The sequence below is a fragment of the Rana temporaria genome, chromosome 2 (genome assembly GCF_905171775.1).
Source record: "Rana temporaria chromosome 2, aRanTem1.1, whole genome shotgun sequence".
NCBI classification, from domain to species: Eukaryota; Metazoa; Chordata; class Amphibia; order Anura; family Ranidae; genus Rana; species Rana temporaria.
In genome coordinates, this window is record NC_053490.1 from 359,662,456 (window position 1) to 359,681,616 (window position 19,161).

Below are 19,161 nucleotides of genomic sequence, written 5' to 3' on the forward strand. Positions count from 1 at the left end.
ATAGTGTGTCCAAGCACTATCTACAATGTCATAATAAAAATCCTGCGGGCTCCACTTCTCTGGCCATAGACAAATTCAATCCAAAGTTTTGTCCAGCAGGAAATATCCCTATTGAAGACCCGTTGGATTTATGAATTAAAATCTTACGTTCCATTCAGACTTAATGTCGAATGGAATGTAAATTGTTTCAATAATAATGGCTAAGTTTAATTATTCTCTCTGTGGTGATGTATCCACTCCAGGCCATTGGAGTGCATTTGTAAATATGGGCGGCTTCCGGTTTCCGTTTGTTTTTATTTTTTAAAACTTACTTCAACATGGAATCTTTTATGTCTATTACTTTGCTGAGCTTCTTCTAAACTGTGAGCAAAGTGTATACATGAACATGATCGTGACACTGGGATTCACCAGAAGTCCAGTGCTGATGATTGGGATAGATCTGTGTTACATGCCCACTCTGAGGGCCAACCTCTCTGGTAAGGAGACTTGCTGGAAACACTGTATGATGCATGTTTCATTCTTTATCCTGAAGCTGATGCGGGACTTTCACCTGTCTTCATCTATTGTATAGTCTTTTTACAACATTAGATCAAGCACTGCATATCAATAATTATACTTTACATTTGCAATCAACAAATTTGATGCTGTCTGCTTTTTGTGTATTTTGTATCTAGGTAGCGTGGATAACTTGTGGTTTTTATAATAAGCATACTGTTATACCTGAAGGGTTCCACATGTGCTGTCTAGGGATGAGCTTCGAGTTCGAGTCGAACTCATGTTCGACTCCAACATTGCCTGTTCGGCGAACAACGAACAATTAGGGTGTTCGCGGCAAATTCGAAAAGCCGCGGAACACCCTGTTAAAGTCTATAGGAGAAATCTAAAGTGCTAATTTTAAAGGCTAATATGCAATTTATTGTCCTAAAAAGTGTTTGGGGACCTGGGTCCTGTCCCAGGGGACATGTATCATTGCAAAAAAAAGTTTTAAAAATGGAAGTTTTTTCAGGGAGCAGTGAATTTAATAATGCTAAAAGTGAAACAATAAAAGTGAAATTTTACTTTAAATTTCGTACCTAGGTGGGGTGTAAAGTTAGCATGTGAAATAGCGCATGTTTCCAGTAAATAGAACTGTCCCTGCACAAAGTGTCATTTCTGAAAGGAAAAAAAAGTCTTTTAAAACCGGACTTGCAGCTATAATGAATTGTCGGCTCTGGCAATTCAGAGCGAATTCATTCATAAAAAAAAAATTAAAATAGCGTGGGGGGTCCCCCCAAATTCTATTACCAGGCCCTTCAGGTCTGGAATGGATATTAAGGGGAACTCCACCCCAAATTTAAAAAAAAAATGGCGTGGAGTTCCCCCAAAAATTCACACCAGACCCCTTATCCGAGCACGTTAACCTGGCCGGCCGCAGAAAAGAGGGGGGGAAAGAGTGCGGCCCCCCCTTCTCCTGAACCGTACCAGGCCACATGCCCTCAACATGGGGAGGATGTCCCCATGTTGATAGGGGCAAGGGCCTCATCCCCACAACCCTTGCCCGGTGGTTGTGGGGGTCTGCGGGCGGGGGGCTTATCAGAATCTGGAAGACCCCTTTAACAAAGGGGACCCCAGATCCTGCCCCCCCCTATGTGAATTGGTAATGGGGTACATTGTACCCCTACCATTTCACGAAGGAAGTGTAAATAGTTGGAAAAAACACACACACGCACCGTAGAAAAAAGTCCTTTATTAATAAAAAAATAAAAATAAAAATCCAGCGATGATAATCCACTCATTCCCGGCTTCCTGCTCCAACGTTGTATGTATCCAGCGACGGGTGCGGGTGATCTCCGGTCCAGCGATGAGAAGATCCATCCATCCAGAGCGCAGCATCACCGACCTCCTCTCACCGCTGGACACAGCCCAGCGAATGACACGGCTGAAGCTGTGACATTTCTTATGTAGGGGAGGCGGGGCCACCCGTCACGTGACCCCGCCCCCTCTGACACACCCTCTGCTACGTCACTGGGTAAGCCCAGTCTTCCCCCTTCCTTCAGAGGGTGCGGGGTCACGTGACGGGTGGCATCCGCCTCCCCTATATAAGAAATTTCACAGCTTCAGCCACGTCATTGTCCTTTTTAGGACAATAACTTGCATATTAGCCTTTAAAATTAGCACTTTAGATTTCAAATGTTCGAGTCCCATAGACTTTAACGGGGTTCTAAAGTTCACACGAACATTTGGTGTGTTCGCAAGCTCTGGTGCGAACCGAACAGGGGGGTGTTCGGCTCATCCCTAGTGCTGTCACTTTAAGGCTGGATCCACCCAGGAGTGATGACAAGAGTAAAGGGGCATAGTAGCCATCTTAGAGCACATGTAAGGAAGCACACTGAGGCCGCATTTACACCTGAGCGTAGCGTTTTCGGTTGTTTTTTCCGGTGTTTTGACGCGCGTATTAACACGTATTCGTGCGTTTGCATATAGCGTTGTCCAACGTTTTTGAACTTTGTTGTTTTTTATTTTAGCCAACAGGAAAAATGGTCATCTCTTTCATCATTTGTTGTTATGTTTGTAGATTTTTTTTATCTTCTTCCTGGGTGAATATTCTATTTCACAGAACAGATTAAAGCAACAAAACGCCCGTAGAAACGCTCGTTGTCGCGCTAGTCGCTTGAATCGAGCGTTTCCATTAGTTCCTATGGGAATACAAACATTCAAAAACGGCCAAATCAACCCGATTTGCGCAACAAAAAAGGTTCCAGAACTTGTTTGAGCTTCAGGCGTTCGGCTTCAGGCATTTTGGAGAGGAGATGTGAACCATCTCCATAGAGAATAATGTATTTTTTCCCCTCTAGCGTTTTATAGCTTCAGGCTACAAAACGCTCAGGTGTGAATGCAGCCTAAGATATACCTGTCCTGAGATGTATGTTGGAGTGCACACTGAGTACTGAAATAAACATCAATTGTTCCAGACTAGGGAAAAGAAAGAAAGTTTACCGCTCAGAGGTCCCAGAGAACTGCAAAGTGGAGTCCAAACACTTGGGTGCAGGCACTGCAATAATATGCAAAAATGTATATGGAAAAACCGGGACGGCCGCACTCCAAAAATAAAAATTTGTTCCTTTTAATAAAAACTGGTCACAACATGGATGTCACAGCAAAAAATCAGGAAAAAGGGCTAACGCGTTTCACACTCTCATACAGTGCTTATTCCCCAGACTAGGGATGAGCCGAAAACACCCCCAGTTCGGTTCGCATCAGAACCTTCAAACGGACCGAAAGTTTGCGCAAACTTTAGAAACCCGTTAAAGCCTATGGGACTCCAATGTTCGAAATCAAACGTGCTAATTTTAAAGGCTAATAAGTTATTGTCCTAAAAAGGGTTTGGGTATCAATGCAAAAAAAAGTTTTAAAACGACATTTTTTTTCGGGAGCAGTGATTTTAATGATGCTTTAAGTGAAAAAAAAAGTGAAATATTCCTTTAAATATCGTACCTGATCGGTGTCTATAGTATGCCTGTGAAGTGGCACGTGTTTCCCGTGTTTAGAACTGTCCCTGCACAAAATGACATTTCTATAGGAAAAATTCATTTAAAACTGCTTGCGGCTTTAATGTAATGTCTGGTCCCGGCAATATAGATGAAAATCATTGAGAAAAATTGCATGGATCCCCCCCCCCCCAGGCCCTATATACTCTGAACAGCAGTATACAGGCGGTGCAAACAAGTCAGGGACTGTAGGTTTATTGTTAAGTAAAATCTGTTTGTAATTTTGAACTGTTACATTTTGAAAGTGTAGTTCTAGCCCAAAAAATCTATTTTTAAGCTTTTTGGAAAACATAGGGAAGGATTATCACCCCTGTAACATTTGTTTTGATGTCTGTGCACCTGTTCAGAAGATGTCACCTCACTTTCTGTCCCAATGACAAATGTTTTTTTGAAAATGTTTTTTTTTGTGAAACAAGGATTGATGATAAAGCATCAGTAGAGAGGAGACACCTTTCTCCCATATTAACTCTTACAGGAGAGAATTTCCCTTCCATGGGGTAGATTTCCTCTCACTTCCTGTTGTCTCCTTCCGTTTGCAAGTAGGAGTCGTTTGTAAGTTGGATGTTTGAAAGTAGGGGCCTGCCGTATATACTCTGCAGAAATTTGGGCCTTAGGTGTTGGTTTTGCCACAACACTGTAAGCCCTCACAGTTAGTCTTGGTGGGCGCTGGAACGTAATTGTAATTACATGCCATTGTTGGTAGAAAAATTGGGCCTTAGGCACTGGTGCCGGTGCCACAACACTGCAACCCCTCACAGATACTCTAGTTGGAGTGCAGGAATGAGCCTTGCTGCAAGGTACTGCATCACAAATTGTAATTACACGCCCCTGTTAAACAGGGGCAAAACAATTAGGCCTTAGGCACTGTTGCTGGTGCCACAACAATGCAACCCCTCACAGATACTGTAGTTGGAGCGCAAGAATGAGCCCTGCTGCAAAGTATTGCATCAAAAATTGTAATTACACACCCCTGTTAAACAGGGGAAGAAAAATTGGGCCTTAGCCACTGGTGGCGGTGCCCAGAACCAAAAATGTTCTTACAAGCTATCAACATGATCATTGAGGATCACTCAGCATAACAGGATAGTCACTCAACATCAGCATAGGCAGTCTTGAAGGGATCTGACACTTCAACAAAAAAAAATATTCGGTTACATCAGCATCAGGTGCTTGGTAGCTGGTGGTGATCCAAGCCTGATTCATTTTTATGAAGGTCAGTCGATCGACCGACTCGATGGACAGGCGCACCCTGTTACAAAGCCTCCGGTAAGGTCCGTAACCTTACCCTTGTAACGTGGATCAAGGAGGGTTGCCAGCCAGTAATGATCCCTCTCCTTGATAGCACGAATACTAGCATCCTTCTGCAGGCTTTGCAGGATCAGGGAGGCCATGCAGCATAGGTTTGCTGAGGCATTCGGTGCAGAGTCACTGAGGACGAAAGGATCCGCAGCCACCTTCTCCCAGTCACGTACAAGTCCATGTGTTTCTTGGGACTGTAATTGATCCCTTGAAGGCCGGGTACAGACGAGCAAACATGTACGATGAAACCGGTCCGTCGGACTGTTTTCACCGTACATGTCTGCCCGGGGATTTCTGTATGGTGGCTGTACTCACCATCATACAGAAATCCGCGCGTGAACAATACGCGGGGCGTGTCCGTGCTGTCGCTGCGACAATGACGCGGCGACGTGGGTGGCCCTGCCAGTTCAATGCTTCCACGCATGCGTCAAAGTCATTCGACGCATGCGAGGGATGGCGGGCGCTCGGACATGTACGGTAGGTCTGTACAGACGACCGAACATGTCCGAGCGGGCAGGATTTCAGCGGGCTGTTTTAAAACAAGTCCAGAAATATTTGCCCGCTGGAAAAAGGCCCGGCGGGCAAATGTATGCTGGAATCCTGTCCGCTCGGGCCTACACACGATCGAACATGTCTGCTGAAACTGGTCCGCGGACCAGTTTCAGCAGACATGTTCGTTCGTGTGTACGGGGCAGAAGACTGCTGCTGATGCTGAATGCTAGGCTCCTCCTCCCCCTCCTCCTTCTCTTCCTGTGTGATAGGCGGGCCAGCAGGTACACTGTATGGATAAAGGGGGCCTTGAGAGGTAAGTAAGTACTCCTCTTCCTCCCTCTGTACTTCCTCAAGTGCCCTGTCCATTATTCCACGCAGCGTGTGCTCCAACAGGTGGACAAGAGGGACAGTGTCACTGATGCATGCACTGTCACTGCTCACTATCCTCGTGGCCTTCTCAAATGGTGACAGAACAGTGCATGCATCCCTGATCATGGCCCACTGGCATGGAGGAAAAAAACCAAGCCCCCTGACCCTATCCTGGTGTCATATTAGCACAGATACTCATTGATGGCCTTCTGCTGCGTGTGCAGCCGCTGCAGCATGGCCAATGTAGAGTTCCACCTGGTGGGCATGTCACAGATTAGGCGGTTCTTGGGCAGGTTGTATTCCTTCTGGAGGTCAGCTAGCCGAACACTGGCATTATATGACCAGTGGAAATGCACACAGAGTTTCCTGGCCTGCCTCAAGACATCCTGTAAGTCCGGGTACCTGCCCAAGAACCGCTTCACCACGAAGTTAAGGATGTGAGCCAAATAGGGCACATGGGTCAGTTGTCCCTGTCAGAGTGCGGAGAGGAGGTTGGTGCCATTGTCACAAACCACCTTTCCTGGCTTAAGCTGGCGTGGCGTCAACCACCTCTGAGCCTGCCCCTGCAGAGCTGACAGAACCTCTGCCCCAGTGTGGCTCCTGTCCCTTAAGCACACCAGCTCAAGCACCGCATGGCATCTCTTTGCCTGCGTACTTGCATAGCCCCTAGAACGCCTACGGAGCACAACTGGTTCCGAGGACAAAGCGCAGGAAGAGGCCGTGGAGGGGGTGGAGGAGAGAGGTGTGTCACAATCACCAGTAGTAGCATTTTGAAGGCGTGGTCGCGGAACAACCTCCAACACTACTGCACTTTGTCCTGCATCCTTCCCAGCTGCCAGCAGAGTCACCCAATGCGCCGTGAAAGATAGGTAACGTCCCTGTCAATGCCTGCTGGACCATGAGTCAGCAGTAATATGCACTTTACCGCTGACCGCCCTGTCCAGCGATGCCAAGACATTGCCTTCCACATGCCGGTAGAGAGATGGAATCACCTTCCGTGATGTTTGGGAGCCTGCCACTGAGGAACCGCACATTCCACAAACTCACGGAAGAGGGCAGAGTCTACCAACTGAAAAGGCAGCAGTTGAAGTGCTAGCAATTTAGCCAAGCTAGCATTCAACCGCTGGGCATGTGGATGGCTGGGAGTGAACTTCTTTTGGCGGTGCAGCAACTGGGGCAGGGAAATCTGCCTGGTACAATCTGATGTTGGTGTACTGAAAGCAGATTGTCCACAAGTACTTGGCTATGACACACCTAATTATACACCTTCATTCCTCAGGTTTCAGAGAGGACTTCAGAGAGGACTGAAGATATAGTGGGGTTGGAGATCCCAGCAAGGAGAGGTCCGCTTTTATCTTTGGTGTGGGTCTTTTAGGTAGGCTTGCCAACAAACTGCATGGCAGGTCGACATATGTCTGGTCAAGCAGGTGGTGCCCAAGTGGGTGCTGTTTTGGCCACACGAGATACGCTTGAGACATATGTTGCAAATAGCAGCGGTGCGATCTGATGCACTCGTCTCAAAAAAGGCCTACACCAAAGAATTTTGGAATAACGCGGAGAGACAGCAGCACCCTGCACATGCGGAGCTCTGCGGTGTGATGCAGTCAGTGTGTTGCCCTTAAGCTGGCCCCTGGAGGGCATCCTGCCTCGTTGGAGATGTGCCTCCTCCACCCCTCTCCTATCAGGCACCCATGTAGAGTCAGGGAACTCATAATCCCCTCCCTCCTCATCACTGGAGCAAACCTGGCAGTATGCTGCAGCTGGGGGAACATGACTGGCAGATTGCTGTCCTTCTTGGGCACCCCCTCTCTCTGGGCTCACGTTATTGCCTTCCTCTAGCTGGGTACCATCATTGGAGCCTTCAAAACGCTGCGCATCCTCCTGCAGTATGTACCCAACACTGTGGTCAAACAGTTCGGGGGACTCCTCAGGAGGACATGGTGGGGCTAGGGAAGGAGTGACTGATGCCATTAAGCCAAGGAAAGAGGCTGCGTTGGCAGCTGCTTTGCCAGACAAAGTACCCTGAGCCTGGGTGAGAGAGGATGAGGAGGATGAAGCCGGCTTGGTCATCCACTCTACCAAGACTTTGGCATGTTGTGGCTCAACACAGCCAGCTGCTGAAAAAAGGACAAGGGTGTCCCACGGCCATGTGCTGTTGAGGATGAGAACACCAGCAATTGTCTTCAGTTAGCTTTAGTTGCACACTGTGCAAAGGACACTAAATCAAAATACTGCAGGTCCCTTCCTATATTTGTATGAGAACACCAGCAATTGTATTCAGGTAAGCTTTAGGTGCACACTGTGCAAAGGACACTAAATCAAAATACTGCAGGTCCCTTCCTATATTTGTATGAGAACACCAGCAAGTGTATTCAGGTAAGCTTTAGATGCACACTGTGCAAAGGTCACTAAATCAAAATACTGCAGGTCCCTGCCTGTATTTGTATGAGAACACCAGCAATTGTATTCAGGTAAGCTTTAGGTGCACACTGTGCAAAGGACACAGTACACTAAGTGAAAATACTGCAGCTAGCACAATCATCTGCCTGCCAGTATATTAGGAAGAGAATACAGGAACGGATATAGCTAAACTGAATACAGTGTATACATATATATACAACACCTGGCATGCATATATATCCTCTACACAGATATCCCCTATATAATACAGGATATAATATAACGTATGCGGTCAATACTCAAAACAGATATGAACCTCTAGGGAACCAGGGGTATGTGAATTATACGCACAATGCACCATCCCCACGTCCCACTCCTTTTTTAGGAAGAGGTATGAGAGGGAACCAAGCAGATGGGAGAATGGATGGACAGCCGCACTCCAAAAAGTCTTGTTGAAAAATGACGTGCTCTTTATTGTAAAAAGGAAAAAATGCACAGCACACAACAGCATACAGTGGGATAGACAGCTGACGCGTTTCGCATTAGCAACTAATGCTTAGTCATAGCTATGACTAAGCATTAGTTGCTAATGCGAAACGCGTCAGCTGTCTACAAGACTTTTTGGAGTGCGGCTGTCCATCCATTCTCCCATCTGCTTAATCCTATGCATTGCCAGCACCCGTGTGATTCCTGAGTGGACATTGATTACCTGCCTGTGCTCACCTGGAGCGGCGGTCTCCCTACCTATCGTATGAGAGGGAACCCCAGAGGACAGAGTCGGGGCAGCTGCCCCTGGAGAGGCCGACCTCAACAGTCATACAATCAGCCTATCACACAGGAGTGGTGGAACCCTCCGCAAGGGGAGAATCAATACAGTTCAGCCAGACACTCAAGGATACTACCCGAAGAGGGTGTAGAGCAGGCCGTCGAGTCCAGCAAAAAAAGACCCAGACAAACAGAGTGAATGGAATTTATAATCTCTCTATTGTCACTCTCACACAGAAAGAAACTCTAAATGCAGGATTAAAATGTACATCTACGAAACCAACAAATAAATTCAATGTGTATATAGTGTGGCAGAGCGAGGCTCTGTCCCAGTAGAAATAGCGTTAAAATGGACACAGGGTATGCACATGTGCTGGGTACAACTCTACAGAGCGTAGATGTGGACTGGAGAAGACTGCTTGTGCAGCCTTCTCCAGGTTTGGGTATTTTGAAATGGGGCTCTGTAGTGTGGAGATTCCACAGTGTCTGGGGTGGGACGGAATCCCCAACCCTGTATCCAGACTTTGTTCATTACCAGCAGGGTGTGTGCTCAGGTGAGCACAGCCCTTTATAATGAGAGTGTAAGAAGGTCTCATGGCTCCCAGTTGGAGACAGCTCCTGGAAGAGACAGGAGGTCTCCAGAAGTCAGAGAGGATGTAGGAGACAGCCAGAAAGTTGGTAACTGCAAGAGGCAGAGAGGCTGTAGGAGACAGCCAGAACGTTGGCTACTGCAAGAGGCAGAGCTGTAGACGCTGAAGGGAAGCTGTCTACGTTGAGGAGTCCGCTGGTCTGGGTGACCAGGATAACGTGCAGAAGTACTGCTACAGAGAGCCAGGTGGGCTAGTATTTTCTGTTTGCATTTGATGGAGAAGAACCCCCTGCGTGGGAAACCTTTGATTGAACTTTTTATTGCCTTTTTAATAAAAATGGGCTACCATGCCCTTAAAACATGGAAGTCAGGAACTCCTGACTGGTGTGAATCACTGAAAAAACGCATACCACAAGAGTTAACAACCCCCAATCTTACAATAGATATACATAAATATATCAGGAAACCGAACATTAAAAAATATTTCTTATCAAACAACTTTAATTTAAGGAATAATAAATTCAAACATGTTTGTTTTTTTTAGAAATAAATAGTTTCATGAATAAAAAAAAGAAAAGCAGTAAAGTTAGCCCAATTTTTTTCTGTAATGTGAAAGATGATGTTACCCTGAGTAAATAGATACCTAACATGTCACACTTTAAAATTGTGAACACTTGTGTAATGGCGCTTAACTTCAGTATCTAAAAATCTCCATAGGCGGCGCTGTCGTTTTTTTGTTTAGAGTTACAGAGGAGGTCTAGTGTTAGAATTATTGCTCTCGCTCTAACGATCGCAGCATATATAACCTGTGTGAATCTGGCTCTGATACTAGCCAGTGGCTCACCTACCACTGATCTCACTGCACGTCCCTGGTACAGACCACCCTCTCCATCAGTACAGACCCCCCCCCCCCCCCGGGACAAACCACCCCCCTCCATCAGTACAGACTCCCCTCTGGACAAAACACCCCCCTCCATCAGTACAGACCCCCTCAGGACAAACCACCCCCTCCTCCATCAGTACAGACCCCCCCTTCAGGACAAACCACCCCCTCCTCCATCAGTACAGATCTCCCTCAGGACAAAAACTACGCCCTCCATTAGTACAAGCTACACCTTCCCCTCATGCACCTGGACGGCAGGAGAGTTGCTTGCTCAGACTGTCACTCTCCTTGCAGTGGACACTAAGCAGTCTCACTCAGGGCTAGCACGGTGCCGGCATGTTCCAGCTGCAAAGAGCCCTGCCACCAGAACCCAGGACCCTCCGCTGCCCTCAGGATGGTGTCGCCCCTCTAAGGGTGTCACCAGGGTGCGGGCTGCACCCCCTGCACCCCTATAGCGACACCACTGGTTGGCATATTTCTACAGTTGAAACCATTTTACCTCTTTATTAGCAGTAAAAATTTACAAGAGTTCTAATTTTTCTCTTTTCTCCTCTGTATCCATCTAAATAGAAATCGCATGATATAAAATACCACATGGTTTCATGAGATAAATACTGTTTATTTCGATGAAATACTACATGCAATATTTTGGTAGCTTTTTTGTGAAATTTATTTTTTGGGGGAAAAATGCAGTTAGCTATTTTACCGCAAATTTTAAAGAGGAAAATATTGCTTCATGAATTGACAGTTGCAGGACCACATGTAATCTGGTTCTGTGAATGTTAAAAAATGTGTCCAATGTGTTAAAAAATATATACTGTATTTGCTGGTGTATAAGACTACCTTTTACACTTAAAAAAACTGGCAAAAAAGCAGGGGTCGTCTTATACGTCGGGTCACCTGCTCGGATGCCTGCTGGATGTGTTGTAATACTGTATGTAGCTTCGGCTGCATACAGTATATACCGCCTAGCCAATCCTGGTGAGCGATGTATTCAAATGAATACAGAGCCTGCTCGGATTGGAGTAACAACCTCTGCCAATCCGAGCAGGCTACATACAGTAGCCTGCTCTGATTGGCTTTGAGAGTCAGAGAGGCGTGGGCTGATGATGTTACAGCCTCTGCCAATCCAAGCAGGCTTTGTATTCATTAATAGAATACATTACTCGTCGTGATTGGCTCCAGCTCCAGCAAGAATGAAGAAGAATATAGCTCCAGAAAGAAGAAATATGAAGCCTTGGAAGGGGGGTCGTCTTATACGGTGAGTACAGGCAAAAAATATAAAAAAAAAATGTAAAATTAGGGGGTCGTCTTATACGCCTGGTCGCCTTATACACCGGCAAATATGGTATGTAAAAAATATACAAACCAATCTCTATAATACATGATATCTAGACCAATATTTTACTCAAGCTAGTATAAATCTCATTTAAATTTGAAATATTAAATAATTTTTAATAATATTATTATTAGTAATAATATTTATACAGGGCCTCTATAGTAACAGAAATGCAAGAGATAATTATACTATTATATCCAATACTGACCTATTATCATCAAGGGGACAGGGAAGCACAGAAACAAGGATCTGTGAAAGCAAAATCTTTTTTCAGTCCCTCTAAAGAGGGCTATCAGGGGATGCAGTGAAAATATTTGTTTGTTTAAAATTGATAAACTTGAAAAAAAAAATAATAAATAAAAAAGATATAAAGCCATTATAGTTCCCCTTAAATTTGTATTTGCCTTAGTTAAAGGGGTTGTAAAGGTTTGTTTTTTATTTTCTAAATAGGTTCCTTTAATCTAGTGCATTATTGGTTCACTTACCTTTTCCTTTGATTTCCCTTCTAAAAAAATTGTTTTTCTTTGTCTGAATTTCTCACTTCCTGTTTCTCCTCATTAAGCTTGCCACCATCATCCGAGCGGTGGTTAGTCAGCCAGAACAGCTTACTGAACAGCTTACTGAGGAGGAACAGGAAGTGAGAAATTCAGACAAAGAAAACAAAGAAAAAAACATTTAGAAGGGAAATCGAAGGAAAAGGTAAGTGAACCAACAATGCACTAGCTTAAAGGAACCTATTTATAAAATAAAAAAACAAACCTTTACAACCTCTTTAAATTTTGCATCATTTGCCAACAAACTTTATACAACAGGAAAATGTCACCCCCCTCCATCAGTACAGACCCCCCTCAGGACAAACCACCCCCCTCCTCCATCAGTACAGACCCCCATCAGGACAAACCACCCCCTCCTCCATCAGTACAGACCCCCCTTCAGGACAAACCACCCCCTCCATTAGTACAGGCCCCCCCTCAGGACAAACCACCCCTTCCATCAGTACAAGCCCCTCTTCCCCTCATGCACCTGAACGGCAGGTGGAGGAGCATCCAGTGTGCAGTCGCCTGGAGAGTTGCTTGCTCAGACAGTCACTCTCCTTGCAGTGGACATTAAGCAGTCTCACTCAGGGATAGCATGGTGCCGGCATGTTCCAGCTGAAAAGAGCCCTGCCACCAGAACCCAGGACCCTCCGCTGCCCTCAGGATGGTGTCACCCCTCTACAGGTGTCACCAGGGTGCGGGCTGCACCCCCATAGGGACACCACTGGTTGGCATATTTCTACAGTTGAAACCATTTTACCTCTTTATTAGCAATAAAAATTGACAGGGGTTCTAATTTTTCTCCAATGTATCCATCCAACTAGAAATCGCATGATATAAAATACCATATGGTTTCATGAGATAAATACTGCTTATTTCGATAAAATACTACATGCAATATTTTGGTAGCTTTTTTGTGAAATGGAATTTTTTTTGGTAAAATGCAGTTAGCTATTTTACCGCAAATTTTAAAGAGGAAAATATCGCTTCATGAATTGACAGTTGCAGGACCACATGTAGTCTGGTTCTGTGAATGTTAAAAAATGTGTCCAATGTGTTAAAAAATATATATGTAAAAAATATACAAAACAATCTCTATAATACATGAGATCTAGACCAATATTTTACTCAAGCTAGTATAAATCTCATTTAAATTTGGAGTATTAAATAATTTTTAATAATATTTTTATTAGTAATAATATTTATACAGAGCCTCTATTGTAACAGAAATGCAAGAGATTGGGTCCCTAAAAAATTATTATACTATTATATCCAATACTGACCTATTATCATCAAGGGGACAGGGAAGCACAGAAACAATGATCTGTGAAAGCAAGATCGTTTTCCAGTCCCTCTAAAGAGGGCTATCAGGGGATGCAGTGAAAATATTTGTTTAAAATTGATAAAAAAAAAATGACATAAAGCCATTATAGTTTCCCTTTAACTTGTGTTTGCCTGAGTTAACTATTGCATTATTTGCCAACAAGCTTTATACAACAGGAAAATGTCACCAAGAAGTGTGTGTGTGTGTGTGTGAAACCAAACACGTAAATGTGCCTACCTACATTATTATTATTATTATTATTATTATTATTATTATTATTATTATACAGGAGTTATATACAGTAGTACCGACAGCGCTTTGCTAAACATTCACTCATCTTATATAAACCAACACCATAAAAACTGTGTATGTGAGAAAAAATGTAGACTTTATTTAAAGTGGTTGTAAACACACTTTTTGCAACAGGTAAGCATATAATAAGGCTTACCTGTAGCTACCCTAGATATCTCCTAAACCAAACCTGAACGGTTTAAGAGATATCCCCTGTATTTGCATGTGCCGACTAAATCGGCACATGCGCACTGAAGCAATGGCACATACTTGCTGTTGCTTCAGGGACTGTGCCGTTACTGGCGGCACCCACGTGCATGCGTGGGAGTGATGTCATTGCCGCTCCGGCCAATCACAGCACCAGTGCCGTGATACCCGGAAGTAACTCCAGGAACGTCATGTTGCCGACCGGTGCTGTGTACGGGCACCGCAGCGGGGGCTTCGATTCCAGGTGAGTATTACATAATGCTATGCATACTAGCTCATTATGCCTTTGTCTTGCAGGTCTTTGTATTGTTTTTTTTTTCCCTGGCTGGGTTTACAACCACTTTAATGTGTGTTCTGTCTTTAAAAGGAAGCTAGGGAAAGTGTCTACAGATAAGTTTCTATCAACATTGTAGCTATTCAAACTTGATCTGTAGCCTCGTGCACTGGAATCTCAGTGTTAAATGCAGGCCTTGCTGTCTTTCACTCCCAATGAAGGGTGAACAAAGATTAGTATGTTAGAGAGAAGGTTACAAGTTAGCAGTGATTTGGTGGTTAACATTTCTGCCTTGCAGCACTAATGTCATTGTTTGAATCTTAACCCTGATACTAGTTAGTGTACATAGAGTTTTCACGTTTTCCTTCTGCTTGTTGAGGTTTTCTCCCACACTCATACCTCCCAACTGTTTCCCAGTGCTAAATCGTTCATCTGATTTCTAAATTGCTGCATTTGTAAATTCCAAAAGCCAATATAAAGAAATAGTAGTGGTAAAAAAAAGCACTTGTGGGTTTAACCAATCTTATTTTTTTGTAAAATTCTCCTTTAAGGGGGAGTGGTAAGGGGTGTGTCCTATGCCTACATACTTTTGCTGATAGGTGTCCCTCATTCCCATCTCAGAAAGTTGGGAGGTATGCACACTCCATAGACACATTGGTAGTTCAACTGGCTCCTGTCTAAATTTGCCCAAGTATGCATCTGGGGCAGTGATCTTAGAGTTTAAGCCTCTTGAGCAGGGGTCTCCAAACTGCAGCCCGAGGGCCTTTGCTAGCATTCATCTGGCCCTTGGGGCAGTATTGCTCCCAACGATATGAGGCACTATTCCTCCCAATGACACCAACAATGGGACAACATTTCTTAGACTATTAGCAATGATGGAGCACTATTCCTCCTCCTACCCACCAACACTGGGGCCATGTTTATTCTCACTGATGCTCGGCCCTGGGGCATTTTCTACCCTGACTGGTGAGAATCCGGCCCCCCTGAAGTATGAAAGACCGTAAACTGGCCCTTTGCTTGAAAAGTATGAAAACCCCTGCTCTTGAGGACAGGGATCAATGTGAATATTCAATATAAACAGTATGTAAAGTGTTTTATATATTGTTGGTGTTATTTAAATATCTGTTTTAAAATAAACAGTTCACTATTTGAGTTAAATTAAGTGGTACCCTTATGTGTAAAAGTTGGACCATGTACCAAGGTTTAGTACCAGTTCACACAGGGGCGACCTCTCAGGCAACTTAGCCACCTGACAAGTCGCGCTCCATGCATTGCAGTTAGGCTGTTCTAAAAGGAGGGGGTGGAGTTACCGTTCGTGATGTCACCCACGCCCTTCTGTCTCCACTTGCGGTCCACATACCGCTGTTTGCCACTTTATCAGCGTTTACATTGCTGTTACATACAGTTCCTACCTGGCCAATGAGCTTGCATGCTCTTTTTACCACTTTTTATTTGGCTTTTACCATTTTGTATCCTGTTTTGGAATAAATATCAGTCTACACTGAGAGTGTCTTCATATATTTTTTTTCACCATATGGATCCTTCATACATTGACTCTTGCCTGCCACCCTGTGGATTGCATCATCATCACCTATCTCCCTTAGTGTGGGAACAAGCATGTTTGACCTATTGTTCACTCAATGGTCCACCGTATCTGGTAAGAGTGTTCATTTCTTCTGGTGGAGGATCTATCACACTGAGGCCTTGTACACACGGTCGTTCCAAACCGATGAGAATGGTCCGACGGGCCATTTCCATCGGTTCACCGCTGCAGTGGCCTGACGGCCTGATATGCGTACACACCATCAGTTCAAATTCCTATCGGGTCAGAACGCGGTGACGTAAAACAAACGATGTGATGAAAAAAACAAAGTTCAATGCTTCCAAGCATGCGTCGACTTGATTCTAAGCAGGGGTGGGTTTTGAACCGATGCTTTTGTGTACTAACCATCGGTTTGGACCGATCGGGCAGCGGTCCATCGGTTAGATTTTAAAGCATGTTGTAAAATTTTGGACCGAAGGACAACAGACCGATGGGCCATACACACGGTCGGTTTGGACCGATGAAACTGAACTTCGGTCCATTCTCATCGGTTTGGAACGACCGTGTGTACGCGGCCTGAGAGTACCATTTGAAGATTTCCTGTGTCACATGGTGCCTACCATTGTGATCATTCATCTCACGGACTTGATTCGTTTTATTACTGCGCTGCACCTTTACACTTTTATTTACGTTCTAAAAGGAGCGACTCAAGTCGCTCTGACTTAGAAAAAGGTTCCTGTACTACTTTGGGGGCGACTTCGGAGTGGCTTGCATTGACTTCTATACACAAGTCATTTTGCAAGCCACGTTAAAGTCACACTGTACGGGGCAGCTTCAGAGTCGGACGACTTTGAAGCCGCCCTTGTGAGAACCGGCACTTGTATGTTTTCAAATGTTTACCCTGGTATTAGTGTTCTATTCCCTGTCTTGTTTGTTTTCCTTACCTTATAATGATGGGCTCACATGTTGTTGCTGCAGTTTGTAGTGTTATCACTGATTAATTCCCATATTCCCATGTATTGCTTCTGCTAGTTAGTCCCTATGCACCAAGGGGACAGGACAACTTCCTCTTTATGGTCACACAGGGTCCAATTAGGGTTGCCACCTGTCTGGGGATTCAACCGGACAGTCCGAGTTTTAGCTTCTGTGTCCGGGTTTCAGTCCACCTGAAACCCGGACACATTAGTGGCAGCCCTGCAGCACCAGTCCTCCTGTCCCCTCTCCCCTCCCTATCGACTTCCAGTGTTTTTGGTGAGGGGTGCTTTAACTGGGGTATAGACTGGCCTGGTGGGGATTATACTGGGGGACAGACTGACCTGGGGGGATGTACTGGGTTGCAGACTGACCTGAGGGGTGGGACTGTACTGGGGGTCAGACTGACCATGTTTGATATAACTACGTTCCTTAAACTTCTCCCATTATTAACACACTTTGGCCACACCCACTGTTACTCACGGGATTCTACATAGGCGGCAATACTACTCCTCTTGGGGCACCCAAAGGCACTCCAGGGGGCAGATCCACAAAAGCATTACGCCTGCGTATCTCTTGATACGCCGACGTAATTTTAAATTTCCCGCGTCGTATCTTTGTTTTGTATCCACAAAACAAGATACGACGGCATCTGGGATCGATCCGACAGGCGTACGTCTCAGTACGCCGTCGGATCTTAGATGCAATTTTTCGGCGACCGCTAGGTGGCGTTTCAGTCGAAATCCACGTCGAGTATGCAAATTAGCTATTTATGGCGATCCACGAACGTATGTCCGGCCGGCGTTACGTCGTTTTCGTTCGGCTTTTTCCGGCGTATAGTTAAAGCTGCTGTTATGAGGCGTACTCAATGTTAAGTATGGCCGTCGTTCCCGCGTACAATTTTTTAATTTTTACGTCGTTTGCGTAAGTCGTTCACGAATAGGGATTTGCGTAGAATGATTTCACCGTTGGAAGCATTGACTTGTTCCGGGTTAATTTCGAGCATGCGCACTGGGATACACCCACGGACGGCGCATGCGCAGTTAAAAAAAAAACGTTGTTTACGTCGGGTCACGATGTATTCACATAAAACACGCCCCCATTACATCCATTTGAATTAGGCGCCATTACGCCGGCAACGATACATTATGCCGCCGTAACTTACGGCACAGATTCTTTCAGGATTTGAAAAAAAAAAGGAAGTTACGGCGGCGTAGTGTATCTTAGATACTCTACGCCCGGTGCATAAATGCGCCGCTGTACGAGGATCTGCCCCCGGGTCTTTTACAATCCTATACAATCCTATAGTGTTGAATGCAACAAAATTTTTATTTTTTTACTAAAGTGTTCGGGTTTGGCTTGATGAAAAGGTGGCAACCCTAGGTCCAATAGATGCCTCACTGCCCCCTCTGTGCTGCATCACAAGTGTGGGAAGTCAGGGATGTATTTATAAAAAAAATTCACATAGTAATTCTTCCAGTGAAAGTGCTGTGCAAATGGGACAAAGAAAATATTATAAGGTTTCATGCACTGGTTGAAGGTTTTTAATATGAAGTGGAAAATACCACTTTGGCCACTCGATGGGGATAATTATCATAGAAATATCCTATGCCACCTAACCCATCTAGCACATTCATTTTTAAAGGGAGAAATAAGAAATATATAAGAAAGGGAATAGTTTTCATATATATATATATCTTTTTTTTTTTTTTCACAGACTGCAGGTAATAATTTACTGTTGACAATAAGCATATATTTTGACAGTAAATATCATTCCTTATTATTCATAATATTTCTTTTAGTAATGCATGTCTGAACAATAAAAAAAAAATCCTGCTAAGAGTTCAGTAATTGCAACTATATGTATCAAACATAGCTGTAACTGTGTTTTGCATCAATAAACTATGTTAAAACATATGCATAAAATAACCAGTCTTTAACACTATATATTCTCAACCCATCACTTTTTTGTAGCTGTTCTCCAGCCAAATTAAAATCTCTGATATTTGGCCTCTTTCCTATACTCACCTGGGTGCCCAAATATAACTTGAAGGAATATGCACTGCCAGATCTGCTTGGTGGCCTGAGTGCAGGCACTATACAGGTACCACAAGGTTAGTAATACATCTATTGCATAATGAGAAAAAAGTCAATGACATCAGACAAAATAGATGTTGCCATTGTTTTTTTTTTTCCATCTTGATACAGGTATGGCTTTTGCTCTTCTTGCTAACCTTCCCCCAGTGAATGGCTTGTACTCTTCGTTTTTTCCACTTGTGACTTATTTCTTCTTGGGAGGAATCCCACAGATGGTGCCAGGTATGATATTGCTGACATGTTGTAGCATATAT

The 19,161-nt window shown here is 44.5% G+C and overlaps 1 protein-coding gene across 2 annotated transcripts in view; it reads left to right on the forward strand.

The window, feature by feature from the left end:
- Window positions 1–19,161, forward strand: part of SLC26A9 (solute carrier family 26 member 9) — a 736,991-nt gene that overhangs the window by 243,669 nt on the left and 474,161 nt on the right. For both annotated transcript variants that reach the window (XM_040337624.1, XM_040337625.1), the window contains exons 3-4: window positions 18,785–18,924; window positions 19,019–19,129. In XM_040337624.1, the coding sequence (XP_040193558.1) occupies window positions 18,785–18,924; window positions 19,019–19,129 (251 nt within the window). The remainder of the gene's footprint in view (window positions 1–18,784; window positions 18,925–19,018; window positions 19,130–19,161) is intronic.